The 19,606-nt window shown below is 41.1% G+C and overlaps 2 protein-coding genes across 3 annotated transcripts; one reads left to right on the top strand and one right to left on the bottom strand.

Annotated features, from left to right (window-relative positions):
- Positions 1-5: 5 nt before the first annotated feature.
- On the top strand, positions 6-7,313 carry slc8b1 (solute carrier family 8 member B1). Its single transcript, XM_031856226.1, has 15 exons — positions 6-356; positions 1,818-1,970; positions 2,417-2,469; positions 2,928-2,985; positions 3,152-3,257; positions 3,381-3,548; positions 3,971-4,084; positions 4,173-4,247; positions 4,369-4,499; positions 4,667-4,808; positions 4,928-5,049; positions 5,320-5,473; positions 6,352-6,432; positions 6,535-6,599; positions 6,727-7,313. Exons 1-15 carry the CDS (start codon positions 195-197, stop codon positions 6,916-6,918), a joined length of 1,776 nt encoding a protein of 591 aa, XP_031712086.1. The 5' UTR covers positions 6-194; the 3' UTR covers positions 6,919-7,313.
- Positions 7,314-7,910: 597 nt separating this feature from the next.
- tpcn1 (two pore segment channel 1) lies at positions 7,911-19,468 on the bottom strand. Of its 2 annotated transcripts, none has more exons than XM_031856219.1 (26): positions 18,770-19,468; positions 15,919-16,055; positions 15,154-15,330; positions 14,959-15,072; positions 14,666-14,796; positions 14,393-14,481; positions 14,200-14,234; positions 14,026-14,084; positions 13,744-13,843; positions 13,500-13,616; positions 13,239-13,363; positions 13,108-13,156; positions 12,942-13,005; positions 12,804-12,848; positions 12,664-12,720; positions 12,523-12,576; positions 12,323-12,395; positions 11,488-11,595; positions 11,239-11,400; positions 10,981-11,096; positions 9,106-9,152; positions 8,945-9,013; positions 8,731-8,827; positions 8,389-8,528; positions 8,216-8,296; positions 7,911-8,130 (listed from the first exon to the last, which is right to left on the bottom strand). In XM_031856219.1, exons 1-26 carry the CDS (start codon positions 18,858-18,860, stop codon positions 7,984-7,986), a joined length of 2,484 nt encoding a protein of 827 aa, XP_031712079.1. In that variant the 5' UTR covers positions 18,861-19,468; the 3' UTR covers positions 7,911-7,983. The 2 variants fall into 2 exon arrangements, with proteins under 2 accessions (XP_031712079.1, XP_031712077.1); XM_031856217.1 differs by lacking the exon at positions 18,770-19,468 and adding an exon at positions 16,225-18,758.
- Between the last annotated feature and the right edge of the window lie 138 nt (positions 19,469-19,606).

Raw genomic sequence — 19,606 nt, forward strand, 5'->3', positions numbered from 1 at the left:
GGCGAGCAGTCTTTAAAGAGACGCAAAGAAACAAACCATGAAGCTACAGCCACAATAACGACGTGGATTTTAAGGGTTTTTATTCCGGTTTTTTTACGGTTTCCTTTAAACTGAACGGTCCGGGTTGCAGGAGTAAAACAACCCACCACGGTCCCGTCCACCAGAATGAACGCGTCTCCAGGATAAAGTGAACCATGTCTCCTGTTGTTTACCTGTCTCTTCTGCTGGTGTGGTCGTGTCACCAGCAGGTCACCTCGGGCTCCCATGTCCGCAGGAAGCAGCCTGTTGTTGGATTAACCGGGCGATCTTCTTCAAACAACACACAAACCATGATGTTTCAAGGCAGCAACGATGAGGTCGGTGATGTTCGACAACTACCACATTTACATGTCGGCTGTCATTCGTGTGAAAGCGGGCTATCGTGTTGTCATGTGTGTGTATGTGTGCTAACTGTTGACTGGTTTAAAATGTGTGTGCAGTTTGATTTGAAGCTGGCAGGTTGTCAGCTGGTTTTTCCGGCTGTCACGTGATGACAGCAAGCGATAAATTAAGTTGTGCTGCTCTATTAAATGAGACACGCGCATGTTCACATCAGGGCAGATGTTTGGATTCTCTAGATCCAGGTGGATAGATATAAGTGTATTGTTATACTGGGAGAGATGCACAGTGTGATAGTGGGACTGAAGATGATGTAACTAGTTCCTCCTTTTTAAAAAACAAAACAAAATCCAGTATCAATACAAATACAAAAAATCAATAAAGAAAATAAATTCCTCTCACAATTTAAGGGACCTCAACAACACTGGACTACAAACCAGGCCAACGGTCTAGCAGTTAGTTTGTGGTCATTTGATTGACTGCACATTTGGTAATATGCACCACTAAAGCAACATGAGCTGAAATGAAAAACAAACCTAAAGACTCTTTCTTTACGACTTATTGTTTCTAAATGTAGCAGTTGAGTCAGTTCAGCACATTTGATCAAATTCATTTGGATATTCTTGCAATTTTTGTGTTGTATCCACAAATCTACATGCACTGGTTTGGATGTCCTATAGAGCAGCCTTGACTTTAAGTCTATTTTAAAGATGTATTGATGGTGTTTTATTATGTTGTTGTGTTTCTGATGATGTAAAACATTAGAGCAGCTATTTAAAGCAGTCCAGTTCAACACCACTGCAAACTATAATCAACAAATGAATACCTCTCTGCCAGCCTGAATCCAAATTAAACATGATTATCTTTGTGAAGGTAGAATTCATGGCTGAGCTGTTACAGAGGTACCTGATAGTAAAGTTACCACTGAGTGTTTACACCGTGACACCATGTTTATTGGTCATTGTGGAAGCAATGTCTTCAGTACATCTTGGTATATAAGATCATTGTAAGCAATGTTGTACGACTGCTTTATAGCAATATTGGATACCCCTCAATACTTTTAATGTTTGATTGAAATACTGCAACGGCTTGGTTTCTTGGCTTCTGGGCAAAATATTAGAAAGCTGCCACATGTAGCCTGTAGTGTGTGTTGTACTTGAACGGTGCTTAACACAACAAGGTAAACACAATGAAAGAAGGGAGAACTGGCGCCCAGTGAGGAATGTGTCCCTGCTGCATACTAAAGCTTTAATCTGGCCCTGCTCTTTCACAACACTTTGAGTTTAAGAATATTCAACAATAAAGTATTTGTTGTATTCATCTTGATTTTTACCTTGTCAAATTTGTTTTAAAACAATTATAATTTGAGACATTCACACATGTCAGCATTAAAACACTGCTATCTTTCTTTTTTTCTTTCTTTCTTTGTGTGTGTTCAGTGCGACCTTGTGATGAACCTCAGTGCTGCAGACCGATGTGCATTTGTGAAGAACACACTGGACTGTAACATGGAAGATGGCTTCATCAACTACCTTCATGTGGCCTTCTGTCTGCTTCCTCCCAACCTCACACCTCTCACCATGACTCTCTGTGTAAGACCTGTGTGTGTGTAAGACCTGTGTGTGTGTGTGTGTGTGGACAGCGTGAAACTGCAGATCAGCACCAGCTGATCTTTTGAGGAAGATGACTTTGCTGCAGGAGAATCAGGACTTATCAAATATGTGAATCTCCGCGCTCAGTCATTTCACTTTTTGCTAAATAAAGAATTTTTGTAAGAATGTACAACTTCCTGAATTTCCCTCTTTGCAACATAACAAATCAAACTGTGACACAGAAAATAGCATTAAACACGTTGTGGGGGATTAGGAACAATAGGATCAGTGTGGTCAAACAAGGCCATGTTTATCGGGGTCAACTTGACCAACCAAGTAAGTTTAAAGAACATGTATCTGCGTACGACTCAAGCTGAACTTCTGTCTTCTCCGAGTGTGTGTTAAGAAAACCTTTCTCACCTTAACTTTGTTCTGCTTCTCCACAGATCATATGGCTGCTCTTTCTGTTTATCATTCTCGGACTCACAGCGTCTAAGTTGTAAGTGTCTCTCGTGTTGCCAGTGTCAAAATGTGCGTCCCACAAGTTCCCCTTTATGTGTGTCATGCCAGCAAGCCCAAATCACTAATTTTCATTGATTCGATTCAGCTGTGGAGTGTGTTACGGTACGATGACAAGCCCACATGTGCAGACTACACACACGATCATGCCCTCAGTGCGGTCAGCTAAATAGTCACATGAAGCAGAGTCACATGACTGGAGAGTTTTTCGTTATTGTTGCGCTTGAGTTGTGAGATTGTGAGATTTCCTCAAAGGAAGGACAGTTTGTTCTGCTCTTTTACCCTCAACCACTACCCAACCTACTACACCAGCTGAATGGTAAAGAAGCTGCAGGATTTTATATTTCTGTATACTGTTTTATATAAAGAGAGATGTTTTTCATTGCTCTTTGCTTTTTACATGAGCATACTCACTTTTTTCCCACTTTTTCTCCCCAGTTTCTGTCCCAACCTGTCAGCCATCTCTACCAGTCTGCACCTCACTCACAATGTGGCTGTATCCTTTATCTACATGCGCTGTGCGTCCCTGACTCTGTGATATTTATGTACGTAAAGCAATCACAAAGTTCCTCCCTCTGAGGGATTTTTGCCATTTCCCTTTCGACGATGTTAGATCATTTTTTTTGTGAAGAACGTGTTCCTTGACTGGTGTTTGTGTTGAGGGTGTGACGTTTCTGGCTCTTGGTAATGGAGCTCCTGACGTCTTCAGTGCCATCGCAGCTTTCTCCCACCCACACACCGCTGGGCTGGCTGTCGGAGCCTTGTTTGGTAGGCACAGTCTCACACACACACACAGACCCGCCATGAACACCTCAAGCTTTTTAATATGAAAACCTGGTTGCCCTTTCTCCTAATCATGTTCTATCTCTGTCTCCCTCCCTCTGAACACAGGAGCTGGTATATTTGTCACCACAGTAGTTGCAGGCAGCGTGGCGCTGGTGAAGCCTTTCGCTGTGGCCTCCCGTCCATTTCTGCGTGACGTCATCTTCTACATGGTGGCAGTGTTTTGGACTTTCCTCATGTTGTACAGACGAACCACGACACTTGGAGAAATACTGGGTATATCTATAGATCTGGCATGTATTCCTTGATTTTGTACGACTTAAATAATTGAAAATGCCATTTTTTTTTTTTACTTACTTGGGAATGTAGAGGACTTTGCAGCCTTGCATGTCGGTGTATGTCTAAGCGCTTTCTTGTTTTGGTGCTAACATCTACGGCCTAAAGCTGCAATCTCATCTATTTTCTGACCAAAATCAATCCCAGAATGCAGTTCAAAGAATCACAGCCATGCTATTCTGTGAATCACCTACTCTCTGGCACATTTTTTAATATTTCCGTACAAACTGTACTGTATACTGTAGGACATAATGTGTATGTATAAAGTTTTAAGAGCAGTTTTACTCCAAGCTCTCAGTACTTTACACACACACACACTGAGACATTTTTAGCTTCACTGTGTTTCATTTTTCTTTTTCTAGGGTACCTAGGTCTCTATGTGGTGTATGTATTGACTGTTATTATCAGTGCGTACATCTACAACCGGCAGAAACATTCGAGGACTTCCAGTGTCCGGAGCGCTGCACATAATCCAGGTTAGAAACACTAAAACGTGTACACACAGAAAAATAGAAAATACAAATGTCCTAATTGCCAGGCGTGATATTTTTGTCTTCGCACCAGAGCTTCACTCGTCCGAATCATCGGATGATGAAGACGTCCCCTGCCCGACTGGAGGGAGCATCCAACAGGAGTATGGTGGGAATGCAGCAGCCTTCTATTTACCACTATATAAGTTAATAAACAGCAGGATTTTTCTGCATGATCAGGACCATAACATACACGTGTGTGTGTGTGTGTGTGTGTGTGTGTGTTTCAGAGTCAGAGTACAGGCCACTTCTACCTTACTCTGAGTCCACAAGTCAGATCCTGCTAAACTCTCTGAACCCGGTGGACAACAGGAAGTGGAGGAGGAAATCATGGAGCTGGAGAGTACTCAAAGTACTGAAGGTGTGTGTGTGTGTGTGTGTGTGTGTGTGTGTGTGTGTGTGTGTGTGTGTGAGAAGTTAAACAGATCCAAGGGGGCAGTGGAAAAAGCTCGATGTCTGAATGAATCTGATTGGTACACCAAGTCAAAAGAGTGACAAGCTTTTTTAAACTCTCCTGAAACCCATCAGACACCTCTAGAGTTCCTGCTGCTGCTCTGCATCCCTGTGGTCGACCCTGATAAAGAAGACAGGAACTGGAGACGCCCACTGAACTGTTGTCATCTGATCACTGCTCCTCTGGTGTGTGTGCTCACCTTTCGGTCAGGAATATGTAAGTGCAGCATGGCATACTGCAGCAGCCATAATCAGGTTAAGTAAATGGTTAAAACATCACCCTGCTTTGTTGTTTTTTTAATCTCCATCTTTTTTTTTTCCTTAACCAATGTCTAGATGGAAATTATATCATCCAAGGGCAGTTTCCCCTCTGGCTGCTGATGCTTCTGCTGGGACTTTTCCTGTCTGCTATTGTGTTCTGCACTACCACTAATGACTCTCCTCCCAGATATCATCCAGTAAGTATTTGTGTATATTAAAAGAACTAAGTATTGGGCAAATAGAGAATATGACTGATGTGGGTGCTGGAGGAAAAGTCAGAGGATCACCAAAGTGGGATTCATCCTCTGAGGACCAAAAATGTCTTTTTTTAAGGCAATCACTCCAATACTTATTGAGATATTTCAGTCTGGACCAAACTGGTAGACTCCCTACAGCCTGAAAAATATTTACTGTATATATTAGTCATGCTCGCTGCTGATTCTAAATGTGTCTTTTCCCCTCTCCAGCTGTTTGCTCTGTTGGGCTTTGTGGTGAGTGCAGTGTTGATCAGTGCAGCGGCCTCTGAAGTGGTCAGTCTTCTGCACATGCTCGGCGTGGTGCTGCGTCTCAGCAACACTGTGCTGGGGCTGACTTTGTTGGCCTGGGGCAACAGCATAGGAGGTGATATTTGTGAACCTGATTCCTTTAAAAAAAACAACCATATACCACTACAGACCATCTCGCAATGGGTAGACTATTATGTATGTCATAAAAGGTCAAAGTATGGTATGTAAAGAAGTCATAAAATAGTCAGTATATGTAGTAAAAAGTCACAGTATAGTGTAGCATAAAAAGTCCTAGTTAGGTTGTTAGGAAAGTCATAAAAACATAGTATGTCAATAAGTCATAATGTAATATGTTGTAAAATGTTCCAAGAAAAGTCATAGTACAGTATATCAAACAAAGTCATAGTATATGTCGAAGAAAGTCACAAAAAAATCAGTGTAGTATTTCAACAAAACAAGTGCCAAATAGTCATAATATAGTGTGACGAAAAAAAGACCAAAAGTAAAACAGTCATACTATGGCATGTCAGAAATGTCATTAAAAAGCCATAATATATTATATCGAAAGTCACAATAAGTCATAGTTTAGTAATTTTTTTAAAAAGTCACAGTATAGTATGTCAAAAATCATTAGTATGTCAAAAAAGTCACCAAAAAGTCATAGTATAGTATGTCGAATGAAATCATAGTATGTCATAGTTTAGTATTTTTTTTTTTTTTTTAAAGAAAGTTATAGTATATTATGTCTTAGTATTATTAAGCATGTTGAAAAAAGTCACAAAAATTCACTTAAAAGTCATAGTATAGTATTTCGTAAAAAAATAAAAAGTCATATCAAACAAAATCATATATATCGAAGAAAGTTTAATTCTTTTTTTTAAGTCACAGTATAGATTGTCAAAAAAGTCACAAAAAAGTATTGTATGTTGAGAAATCATAAAAGTCAGTACAGTAATGCTTGTAATTGAATATCTCTGCACATCTCTTTTTCAGACTGTTTCTCTGACATCACCATAGCCCGGCAGGGTTACCCACGAATGGCCATATCTGCCTGCTTTGGAGGCATCATTTTCAGTATCCTTATTTTCATAAGAGAACATGTTTCAGTACAAAAACAATTTAAGACATGTAAAACAGTGGCAGTTATTGAATTGTCCTTGACTGCATTTTCTTTAGACATGCTGTTTGGAGTGGGTATAGGATGTCTGGTGCAGATGGTTAGCACACACTCTGATGTGCAGGTAAGTCTTCTCCAATACACAGATCAAGAGTTCAATATTCTGGTTAAAGGTTCAGAGAAGTGGCAAATACACAACTGTTTTGAAACCCATGAACATTGACGCATCTTTGTCTCTTTCTCCTCCTCAGTTTGAATCGGAGGGTTTGCTGATGTGGGTTCTTGCAGGATCTCTGGGTTTGTCTTTGGTCCTGTCCTTCGTCATTGTTCCACTGTGCCGGTTCCACTTGGATCGGCGATATGGGATCTTCCTCCTCGTCTTCTACGCCATCTTCCTTCTCATTGCACTGCTCACGGAGTTTGGTCAGATCCACTTTGTGTAGATTCGAATCTCAGGCCCGTCTGAGATGAAGGACGTCCTCTTATGAAGCAAAATGACACAGTGGAACTTCACCCTCCTCTATGCATAATTTTAATACACTATTTATACAACAATCAACAGCACTTTGTGCACTTGCCTTTTAGCAAAGGCCATCCGAAACCAAGCAGGCAAATGAATGACGACCAGACTTTTCTGCTCAGGGAGAGCTAAAACCTTTACACTGTGCCTTCATTCAACTTCTTCTTCTTTGTGATGACTGGAGCTGACATGGCACTTTGTGACGAAATGTATACTTTTAAACATTGTGAATGAACTAAATGTACTGTAAAACATGTTAAAATGACCTTGTACAAAGCTGCTTCTAAAGGCATTAAATCATTTTGGTATTTGTTTTTACAGGTCGTGGTGATGGTATGCTGGTCTGTGTTGAATGATACATTGTGAATAAGCAGTTACCTGCAGTATGACGGTACAGCAAAAACACATATATGCACTTGACAATTCAAAAAGTTTATTAGAATCCCTTCTTAACTCACCGGAATACATTACAGAATAAGAAATTATATAAAAGTGAAATACTTCGAGTCTGTTGAGACATTCGTTAGGAGATGCACTGTAATCGTTTTGTTGGGTTGAGCTAAAAGGAGTGTAAGTGTTTCTACTTTTGGTTTTAGATAACTTAGATGTAGTGTTTGTTAATACTAATCAGAGGAGCCGATCAACTAAGGCATCAGGTTAAAGTACTACAAGTTTTACAGGAGGTCACAAAAGGCCTACAGCAGAATACATACACAACATACTGTAGTAGTAGTAGTAGTACAGGCTCCCAAGTAATATTGGCCCAAAAAAAGCTTAGCTTCACTGGTTCGAGCGACAGACCTGCACTGCAGTCCTAATGTCTGTTGAGAAGGTTCCAGGAGGGAGTCATCAACTCCTCTCACGTTCTCCCGGACTAGTTTTCCTCAGTGGTAAACTTGGAGCGTGGGGAAGACCTGGAGTAATGGGGTTTATTTGCATTTAAAAACGCTGAGATGTTGATGGGCAAGTACCGCTTGCACTCTGTGTGTTAGTTGACACTGTGAGGTCCAGTCTGTGAGTTGAGCTGAGGCTCTGGGAAGGAAGACGGGTCAGAGACCGGACCGTCCAGATCCTGCTCCAGGCTTTGGTCTTGCTCCGGCAGGTTTTCCCTTGAATACTCTGTATACCACTCGAGCTGAAACGAGACGTAGAGAAAGTGAGGAGGTTACGATCGACCAACAACCGACACGGTACTCAAAATAATGTCTGAAGTTTCTTACCTGTATCTCCTCCTCGTACATCTTCATGCTGAGGTCACTCTTCGTCCTAGACCTGCGACCTAAGTACACCAGAGATGGGTGCTGTACACACCAAAGCACAAGGGAAAGGGGATTAGTGAGATTTCATGTCAAGAGCAGAGGAATAAGAGTTTATTGTCTGTGTGTTGTCTTACCCCTCCCCTGTCCATAGTCTGTAGGACTCCCTGTAAAGAGCTGAGAGAAGACAGTCCTGGGCAGGTCTGTTTGTACAGCTCCAGAGTGGCCAGAGCTTCATCCCGACTCACCTCTACTTCAAACACTATCCCGTTCTCATCTAGACACATGCAGACATTAGAACGACTCACTGAACAGCCAATTTAAACTTCACACAGCACTGGCAGCTAAATAATAATCAAATAATCATTTTATCTGAGTGTCTGTTCTAGAAATACTGCAGAGATTTAAGAATTCATAAAGGCTTTTGTTCTGACGAGCTATACATTCTGTAAATGTATGCACAATACACACACACACACCCTCTGGGTTTTCCACTGGTTCCCGGTTCTTGCGGCTGTAGTTCATGCGGAACACAAAAGCATCCAGAATGAACGCCACAATGATGGTCATCACCACCTGGAGAGATCACATATCACACACATGCACAGTAACATTAACAACATTAATGCACAGATTGAAGCAGAAATGCAGCGCATACTTCAAGAGACACATCAACAACACACATGGCCTCACCATGGTGACGATGTAAAAGGTCATGAAGTAGAGCCGGCTCCAGTGGGTCGTCATGGAAGTTACCCCTTCCTGAAGGACAGTAAACACAGCATCAGTGAAACAGCAACATACCACGGATAAATGCAGTGACTGATGAAAGACGAGGGATATGTGACTCTTACCATGGTAATGTACCAGTTATTGACCACAGTCAGTTCAAACAGAGTCACTGGGGGTAAAAAGGAAGAGAAATGAACACTCAAAACAACAACGACCAGCTATTAAGGTAATATAATAGCTATTAAGGTAATAGCTGGTCATGGCCCTCTGTGGTAGTTCCTGCTGGAGAAGATGTAGTAGCGAGTCTCCAGGACCACATTTTGCCTTAATGACTCAAAAACGGACTCATAACAACTCAATGTGGTGGGCTGGTAATGTACAGTATGTCATAAAAAGTCATGGAATAGAATGTTGGAAATAGTCCCAAAAAAGGACAAAATAAATCAATAGTATAGTATGTGAAAAAAAGAAGAGAAAAGGGTAATAGTTCATCGTCAGGAAAAGTCATACTATAGTCATAAAAGTATAGCAATTCATCAAAGTCATAAAAAAGTTATAGTATGTCTTTAAAAAGTCACAAAAAATCACAACATAGTATTACGAAAAAAGTCAAATGATTCAAAGTAAAGTATGTTGAATAAATTCAGAATATTGTATGTCGAAAAAAATTGAAAAATGTAATAATACAGTAGGTTCTATATAATAGTTCATTATGTCAGAAAAAGTCCCCCCCCCCCAAAAAAAGTAAAGTGTTGCATAGTACAGTAGGTCATAAAGTCATAAAAAAGTGAGACTATAGTACATTAAAAAGTCCAAGAAGTAATAATACAGTATGATTTAAAAGTCATTGAAAAGTAATAGTATAAAATGTAAAAAAAAAAAAGAGTCATAGTATTGTATGTCGAATAAAGTCATAGTATAATATGTGAAAAAAGTAGAAAGAAAGGTAATGGTTAATTGTCAGAAAAAGTCATACTATAGTCATACTAAAAGTATAGCAATTCATTAAAAGTCATAAACATTATAGTATGTCCAAAAATTAAATAATAAAAGGTAATAGTTCAATATGTAAAAAAGGCCGTAGTATAGTATGTCAAAAAAAAGTAAGTTCTAGCATAGTATGCTGAAAAGTGACAAAATGTTAAATAAATTCATAGTATGGCAAAAAAAGTGAAAAAAAGGTAATAGTTCATTATGTCAGAAAATGTCATACTACAGTAGTAAGTATAGCAATTCATTACAAGTTATATGAACGTCATAGTATAGTATGTCTAAAAAGTCTAAAAAAAGGTTAGTTTAATATGTCATAAAAGGTGATAAACCTTTATATAGTATGTCTAAAAAGTCACAAAAAAGTAAGAGAATATGTCAAAAAAAGTTAGTGTAGTATGCTGAAAAAGTCACAAAAAAATGATGAATGTCATAGTTTAGTATGTCAAAGTAAAAAAATTCATAGTATACTATGTACAAAGAAAATTCAAAAAAATTATAGTACAGTATTACTTTTTTATGACTTTTTAGGTAATAGTATAACATGTCATCAAAAGTCCTAAAAATGTCATAGTATAGTATTACATAAAGTCATAATAATTTTTTCTGACCACGCCCATCTTTGAACTCAATCTTCATTTGACCTACACAACTGTAAAGTTCCCTCACTGCAGCATCTTCAGGACCACATATGCCATGATGACTCACACACCGACTACCAAGATGACTCACACACCGACTACCAAGATGAAAACAACACACGGCTGGTAATAAGTGGAAATTATTCAGGCTCTCTTTAAATGAAACTATATATTTGAGACCTGTTTTACGTCTTCAGTAAGAACAAATGAGCTGCTGAGAACCACAGACAAGCTCAGGAAGTTGGAACTTACTGAGATACCGACTAACACATATTAGGTTTTGGTCTCTTCATGGGATTGGTTGACAAAGCAACAATATAGAATATTTCCTGCCATATATTTAAAAGAAAAGATTTGAGTAATTACCAAAGCTGCTGAGAATGTTGTTGAAGTTGTTGAGATAATAGTAGCCTTCTTCCAACACCGTTTTGTTGCCAATGGTGACGTTGATCTGTCTGTAGGAGTCCGACACTGTACTGGTGCTGAGAATGAGAAGAAGATAGAGTTCAGGGAACATAATTTATCATCTTGTGCCCAAGCTATAAGAAATTGCAGAGGACCAGAGTTAATGAGTTAATGAATACTGAAGAGAATACAAAAAGAAAATGTAATTGCTTGACTCACTTGCAGCAGTTGGGATAAACCACATCTGCAAAAAACTCCATCCCAACAATTGCAAAGGAGTAGTAGAAGATGATTAACGTCAACCCCAGACTTGCCATCCTGGGGAAGAGCTCAAACATGGTGTCCAACACGTTACGATATCGCTGCTTTATCTTAAACAACCTGTGAAAGACAATAGATCACAATTTTAACTTCAAAAGTCAAATATAAGTACACGTACATTATTAAGAGTAAGAAATGACAGTGTACCGGAGCAGCTGAAGTGGTCTGAGCACCACGATAAAGTAGAACGGCTCCATATCGAAGGCAAGAGCAATCAGGCCCAGGAAGGCAAACACCGTCACTGTGAAATCAAACCTGGACAGACAAGCACAGTGAACATGAACACCCAAAACAGAACCAGCCTTTGGTACATGTTGAAATTAATGTTAGTTGTAGTTGAAGTTTTCACAAAATAGCCACATTAAAGCTAGGGTTGGTAATCTTGACAAACTAGCAAGAAAAGGACGATAAAAATAGCTTCAGCTCCAAACGTTGCTAAATCTAGCGAGAGAGTCGCCAAGTCGGCAACAATGACAGCCGACTATCATAATGAACGTAAACAAAAAACATGGCTGTTAGTTCTCACAGCTGTTAATAGCAGCTTGTGGAAGACCCATGAGGAGCAATGAGTGAACGGGCAAAGTGCGTGCAGGCAGGCGGACAGCTCGGTAAGCTAGCACGCTAGCAGGACAGTAATAATCCCGTTCAATCATTTCAAATGCAAAGATGTGACGGGCTTTTTACAGTCCGTCTGCAGCCACAGGTACTGGATTTATTTTCTTTTTGTCAGAGCATTTGTTTCATCGATTGCTATCAGGATGTCACGGGAATTTCAACGAAAATATCATGAATGTTTTTGAAGAAGATTACCAACCCTGCCTTTAGGACTAGAGTACTGAATCCAAACGCACAGACTGGAACAGGGTCTATGGATACATGCAGTCTGATGTTCACTGTGTGCTCCACTACAAGTCTGACGTTTTGATTTCAGTACTCATTCAATATGTCAATCAATCAACTCAGGATCCAAGTTATTACTCACAGATTCCACCCAGAGCTGAAATAAGCCATCGGCCCCAAACCAGTGATTTTCAATAACACCTCTACACCATAAACTAAAAGTGGAAGGACAGAGGCAGAGTTAATATTGGCAAACGTGCATAAAAACCAACTGTAATTCTTGACGCCCTCCTTGACTACTTTTAAAGTATTTGATCATTTCTATGCGAGTGGGAGACTCACTGGTCAGAAAAACAATGTAACTCCAAGGTACAAATCTGGACCAGGAAAATCCACCTGCATGAGGACAGAAAGGTGAGAGATCTGTAGTGCAAAACACTTTCCTTCTGTCACATGGCTTAACGTCAACGGGAAGGATCTTACTATTTAGCGTGTACGTCTCCACGAGAATCCACACACCGTTGATGGCAACCACCACACCTGCAGCCAAGAGAAACGGTTAAAAAGGTTTTTAGAGACTTAGGCTCGGTACGTCTGAGGAGAACGTAGAGGATTACACTTACACATGGCATATTGGAAGGCCTTTGACGTCACAAGCAGGTTGATGCCTAATAAAGTAGAGAAGAATGCGCTGAGAATATGGCGACAAGAAACAGATTTGTTTAGTCTGATGAACAGAAGAAGAGAAAAAGAGAACTTGCCTTTGAAAATGAGGAAGGTTGTGTGAGGAAGATCATCAAACCAATGTTCTCCACTGCGTCGTGCCTAAGCAACACACACACACATATTCAGTACATGTTCACTAAAGGGACACAAAATAGAGTAAATTATAACTGCACAGTAGAAATATACAGTAAGGCTACGCACCTTCCATTTAAGGCCAGTGACCTCATAGAACTTGTAAAAGTCCTGTAGACTGTAACAGAATGAACAGAAAATGTAACAACGCAATTAAATGCAGAAGGATTTTAACAGAAAAGTGTGTGTTAGGCTGATACCTGAGCATCGGAGCCCCGGAGGTGTTGAGAGCTTTATATGTGAGGAAGCGGTCTCTTGCAGACATCCGTGGTCTGTAAAAACGCATCAGACCATCAAACTGTTTCAGCGTCACACCCATCGGCCTCTGGAAAAAAAAAAATAAAAAAAAAAAAATAAAAAAGCAGCAACACAGATAAAACGCCATGGCTGTGAGCGCTTCATATAAAATGAATAATTAATACCAAACAAGCATCACAATACATAGAACAGTGAGGCCGTACCTGCCGGCTAACTAACAGCTGAAAGGCGTGGTCGATAGCAGAGCGCTTGTGAAGTAAGAGAGATTTAAACTTCATCTTCTCAACGTCATTGAACGTATCAAAGACCACTGCCAAGAGCTGGAGGGGGACAGAGAAGTGAAGCTGATGAGTGATCACATGAAAGGCCTTACTGCATGTCTAGTTTTAATAAGGAAGGAAATGTCAGAAGTGATGAAAACAAGCCGAACCCTAACCCTATTTTTACCAGGTTCATGACGAAGTAGAGCTCTATGGAGAGGTAAACAATGAAGAAAACACAGGACCAGCGGTTCTTGGAGTACGCTGGCATCATCACATCAGGGAAACTACAAGAAAGAGGGAAGCATGGCATACACAAGTCATGAGATACAAAGTCAAAAGTGTGGAATCGGCCGGAAAAAAGCCTACATTTATGATAAGATCTGAAAGTAGGAAGTAGTGCTTGTGTGCCGTGTGTGTGAATACGAAACAGAAAACTGAACATTACTGTGTGTAACGATGTGCTTACTTTGCTGTGGTCAGCAGCACAAACAGACTGACGAGGCTGTTCTCCAGGGTGCTGAAGTACTGTGGCGAGAAGAGATGGTTTGTGTCCCGAAATCTGACCACCACAGACACAAAACTCCCCCAAAATTTTTGTAACTCACACAAATTAATGTCAGGCACTAAAGATTCAACGTACCGGGTCAGCAGTGTTCGGAGAGAAGAGGCAGAAACCTGGGACGAGACAACAAGCGCACATAGTAACAGGAAACCCTGTTCCTTCTAAAAACAGTAGATGGTTTACCCTGAACTATTCTATAATGTTCTGTAAAAAGGGGGCAGAAAAGAACCAACAGCCTTTAATATACTTGAAAAATAATAAGCATTCTTACCCAAGATAGCAAATATAACCATGAAGAAGAGTAGCAGTAGGAGGATGTCAATAAAAGGAGGAAGGGACTGGAAGATCTGACGCAAGTTTCTGATTGGATGAAAGAAACCTCATCAGTGATGACTGCGTTTGACAGTGAAATCAGTGGTGTCTGTATGTTCAAGGGGTGGTATAAAAATCATGAATAAACATGAAAAAGGGAAATTAACCAATTCCAAACCAAAACTTTGACCTGATTGTGAGGCTGTGTGTGTTTGTTTCAGTCATTATGTACCTGCGCACAGCACCACAGTATCGACAATCCACCAGGAAAATTGGTCTGAGAGCTCTGGTCACTCTCACGTGAGACGTCTGTCTGATCAGAACCACTATGGCCTCCACGAACTGCAGCAGCAACACACACGTCTAAACAAGGAGAAGAGACAACATCAACAATATGCAGCAACGGAAGCCGAATCCCAACCTGTGATGTGCAGCCTGCAGGGTTGACTGCCCTCCCTCATTGGAGAGCTATGAGAGCAAGCATCCAGCATGCTGAAGGGAAAGTACCCGTCATGGATCAGTTACCTTCACCATGGTCCTCTTGTGTCGTATGAAGGTGTGGAAGCCTAGCCAGCGGAGTTTCATGCATAGCTCAAATGCCACCATAACCAAAGCAAGCAGCTCCAGAGTGGCGTGGACCTGCAGAGGTATGAAATACACGGGAACCTTTACAGCAAACTGTGCGTACGAGCTTGTGTTTGTGTGTATACGTTTACTCACGTAGACGTCCAGGCGCAGTGACGGCACAGCTGGAGCTTCACACAGCGACAGCATCATCAGCAGCAGGCCTGTCAGCAGCTCCATCATGTAGAACAGGTGGTTGTGGGCAAACAGGTACGCTGCCAGCGCCTTTGGGTTTCGAGGATGGGTGAAGAACTTATCATTGTTCTCTCCCTCCTGTATGTGGAATTTAAATGATCCATTTAAACCACACAATGCAACCCTTTTGTAGCTTATTTATTGATTCTGAAAGATGCTGATTTCAGTAATGTCCTACCACGATGGAGCGGTACAGTCTGAGAAACACAATGCATTGGCGTAACTTAAATCTGACATACTGGTATGATGAAGCAGTGACACGTTTTACGGGACGTTGGTCCTCGTAGCTGCCTTGAAGTTAAGTGTTCAATGTATTGATATGTATTTTTTTTTTTTTTTTTTTTTTTTTTATTACTGTGAAACCTAATTTTTGAGTTATATGTATAACATTAATATGTTTAAATAAAGAAAAAAATTAAACTATTAGAAAATGTAATATTTGTGCTTCCCTACTTTATTTTGAAGTTCTTTGTGTCCTTATTGATTTATTACTTCTAGCAGTTGTTCATGACGCAAGTATACACACATTGAAAGAATCCAAAGTTTAACCATCTACAGGGAATACAGTGTGGAGGGTGTAATAAAAACCATTACATGACCATAGAAACTCAGCTGCCCTGTACACTCAGTAACTAACAAATGCCACAGTCCACTGCTTGTAACTACCTGCAGGTAGATAGCTGCCTCTTGGTAGTTCATCTCCCAGCTTTGGCGTAAGGACACATTTTGGGCTCTGTGGTTTTGTGGCCCAGGTGTTGAGATCACAGCGTTGTTCACTATGTCATAATTGCCTCCTCGTCCATCTGGAAGACAACACGTTCAACACGAAGGTGTCAATGTTTTGATACAGCCTTTATGTGGATAAGAACAAAACATTTGAACTTCACTTTCCATATTCATCCTTTTGTATATGGGTAACACACACACACACACACACACACACACACAGCACATAGAGAGGTATTGGCCTACCAATGCAGTCTAGTTCTAAGGCATAGGAGGAGATCACTACTGGACTCCCGTTGTGGGTCTGATCTTCATGGGAACCAGCTGCCTGTACGCATATACACTCCATTGATCAGTATGGATTTGTGCACCAGCTGTGACAATGAATCAAGGCCACTGAAGTCCACAGCAGTGTGTGTGTGTTGGTGTCATCCACAGTGCCCTGGTGTTGTTCCAACTCCTACACACATCTGGAGATAAAGATGGCCAAACATTCCACTCCGGCCTGATGCAAACTCCAGAAACTCAGTCCAGAGGGGAGTCCTCACAGATTCAAAAGTATTCAGGCCAAGCTGCGGGATCGAAGTGACACTGGAGACGGAACACCGCTCAAAACAATTGACAATGCTTTTGAAGCGCAGTACTTATTTGACAATTGGTTTCTTCTTTTGGAAAAGAACATCTGTTAAAGAGAGATACCACCACCAGCGAGAGTGAAATGTGACCTACAAACATTAGCCTCCTGCCTTAGCCACAGAGTTTGAACTTTGAATCCAGTGTAGCCAGTCAGTGAGAAAATGCCGTGTTTGCAATGATATCACATTGTCTATTACGTCGCCTTCCTTCCACAGACAGGATACAGACACGAGAGAGATGAACCACAGGAGGAATTAATCCTGCGCTACAAGAGGGAGAGTGACTAACTTCAAAAGACAGGGAGGACATCTAGATATCCAAGAACACTGAGGAAGAAGTATGCCATTGCAAGACCTAATGGAGAATTATGGACTATCATTAAATGACACCGATACTGTAGGTTTAAGACCAAATAACTGTCTGCAAAATGAACTCAAAAGTTAAAACTGAAAATATTCAATCCAGATTAACTCAGTATTTTCAAATAACCTTGAATTACAGATTCAAGCAGGATCTCTCAAATATAAGTCACAGTTTCTTTTCTATGTGTCTATAATGTAGTCCTGTGTGAGTCTATCTAGGTGCTCTTCTCACAAACTGTTTCTGCTTCAAGCAGGACTCCTTGGAATAACACGTTGTGGAGACTAGATGACTCTCTGAAAGGCAGTCACAGATTGTTCCTGTCCACGGTGACGGCAGCCGATTGAGCTGAAGTGTGAAGATCAAATTCCAGTCCAGCGGCAGCCTGGCTGTTATCCTGACAAGAGTACACCCCTCGTCTGTCATGTGCCACTCCACCCCTCATTTGTCTGAGAACAATAACATGTTCGGAGCTCCCGGTTAAAATCACGGCGGGGTCAGGCTCACGGGAACACAAACAGGCTCAGCAGTCATGACCGTTTCCCCCAGGACAAATAAAATGTAGTTTTGTGGTGATCTGAAGGGTCCTGACCACTAGCAGTAAAACTGAACTCCACACTTCTATCCAAGCGAGTGGTTTGTCACTGAGGTGATACAATGCAACCTTCTTTCCCAGTGTCCCAGGTTCAAACTCCCTCTCTTTCCAGAACGCTCCAACAGCAATCAGCAAGAACAGTACGATACTTCCTCCTTGTCCACCATTCCCAAATATCCAGTGGAAAAAAAACTCCTCTCCTCTTCCTGTTCATCTCGAGAGCCAGAGAAAATGATCCCGTACGCTCACGAACACAGACACACTTACACACAGGCTGCAGACATTCACACACGGTACACACACACATGAGCACCAGGGAGGGGCTCAGGGGTGCACCAGTCTGCTGAGGCAGCAGTTTCTCATGGGTCATTTTGTAGCTTATATACAATGGCAGCAGGATTACTATGTTTAGTGGATGCATGGATACCCATACGTAGAGCACACACACACACACACACGTGATATCAGAGCCTCATGGACAATCTCTGCTCTCCATTAATGCAGTGTGGCCTAGACGTGCAGCATGTATGCAGCTTACAGTCAACAACATTCAGCATCTTCAGACTGCGCTAGTGCACATCTGGTAAGTAGACAAGCATTAACTTCATATCGCAAAATACATTGATATGATATAATATACAAAAATACTAAACACTCGTCAATAAACAACACTATGAAGTTCTATAAATACAAAACAGTGCATTATGGAGCCAAAGGATCAGAAAGGACCCATCATACAGAAGAACTCAACCAACCAGCCTATACACAGTTACCAGTTTAGTTAACAACTTCAGTGGAAAGTGTTTTAGAAAGGGGTTGATTCAAATGTATGCCATTTTGGAGGCTGTAGTTTGCTGTGATGTTGTCCAGCTCTATGTGAATGAGGGTGTACTAAGAATTAGAAACATCCATTGATAGAATACAATGCAACAGCACCACAAACTACATCTTCCACAATGACTTTAACGCTGAAAACAAGAAACGTACATTATAACCTTCATGAGGCTGGATATATTGCAATGCTGTTACATTCGTTTTAGCTGTGATTGACTGAGTGTGTTTGCTCACATTGATTTGTGCTTTAATTGTACATCTAGTACCATGCGAATCAAAGCCAATGGCCACAGTCATGGGCCTGTCCATAAACACATGGTAGTTTGCACAGCTCCACTGTGGCTGAGAATGACAGCAAGGACTTACTTTCGTCTCCTCGCTCAGTCTCCTCGTTGAGTAGACCGCTGTTTGCTTCGTCCCAGGTTAAGATGAGTGGCACATCGTCGTCAGACTCCATAACAGCAGACAAACAGGCTGCAACCAGCCTTGATTTAATTATGTTCAATTGGAGTTAATCTAAGCTACTCACGAGCTAAATAAGTGCGCGGTTTGTTCCGCAAACTGCAAGATAACTGCACATCTTGGGCGCTTGTAGCTGACGCTAACACGTTAGTTATTAGCAAACAACCCGGGTACTTTTGGGGGCTGTGCTAACTGAGGTGAGAGCTAACTAACGACACTCTGGTGAGACGTGCAAAACAGGAACTAACAGTTTTCAAGTGACTTGAAGCAGACGAGGTCTGCCGGGTGCAGAGTTGTTCTTAGTCCTGTCACAAACATTGATCCCCGACTCGACTGGCTCACTGTCACTCAGGCTAACAAGCCGAGACTGCCGCCGGTGTGTGTCCATTATGGCATCATCGCCGCACACGCAGCTTTCTGCAGGATAACAGATGTTATGCGTGTTCTGATTACATTTAACCAGTAACTAAATACACCAATTTTATATCTTGGTTAATCGTTCCATAAGCAACAATACCCGACACTTACAAAAAGACACTACAAAAGCTCTACAGATACTGTGTTTACAGCTGGATCAACAAACATTCACGACACTGAAGCAACTTACGGCATACTGAGTGAACGTTGCCAGAGTTTCAAAATAAAACTCAATGGATCTAAGGTAATGTTGTAAAACGCATGTCACATTAATGTATTTATTCATTCAATTAGTCAATGAAGATACTCATGCATGCATCCATT

Source organism: Anarrhichthys ocellatus, unplaced genomic scaffold (genome assembly GCF_004355925.1).
Source record: "Anarrhichthys ocellatus isolate YVR2014 unplaced genomic scaffold, GSC_Weel_1.0 scaffold17, whole genome shotgun sequence".
Lineage (NCBI taxonomy): Eukaryota > Metazoa > Chordata > Actinopteri > Perciformes > Anarhichadidae > Anarrhichthys > Anarrhichthys ocellatus.

Bases quoted from the DNA above. Each gene is read 5' to 3' on its own strand.
- slc8b1 (XM_031856226.1), top strand. From the start codon at position 195: ATGTCTCCTGTTGTTTACCTGTCTCTTCTGCTGGTGTGGTCGTGTCAC. The intron at 2,986-3,151 runs GTATCCTTTATC...GTTTGTGTTGAG, and splicing joins ACCTCACTCACAATGTGGCT to GGTGTGACGTTTCTGGCTCT. The intron at 3,549-3,970 runs GTATATCTATAG...TTCTTTTTCTAG, and splicing joins GACACTTGGAGAAATACTGG to GGTACCTAGGTCTCTATGTG.
- tpcn1 (XM_031856217.1), bottom strand. From the start codon at position 16,327: ATGGAGTGTATATGCGTACAGGCAGCTGGTTCCCATGAAGATCAGACC. The intron at 16,056-16,224 runs GTAGGCCAATAC...GTTGTCTTCCAG, and splicing joins CTTAGAACTAGACTGCATTG to ATGGACGAGGAGGCAATTAT. The intron at 8,529-8,730 runs GTGTGTGTGTGT...GCATGTGTCTAG, and splicing joins ACCAGTGGAAAACCCAGAGG to ATGAGAACGGGATAGTGTTT.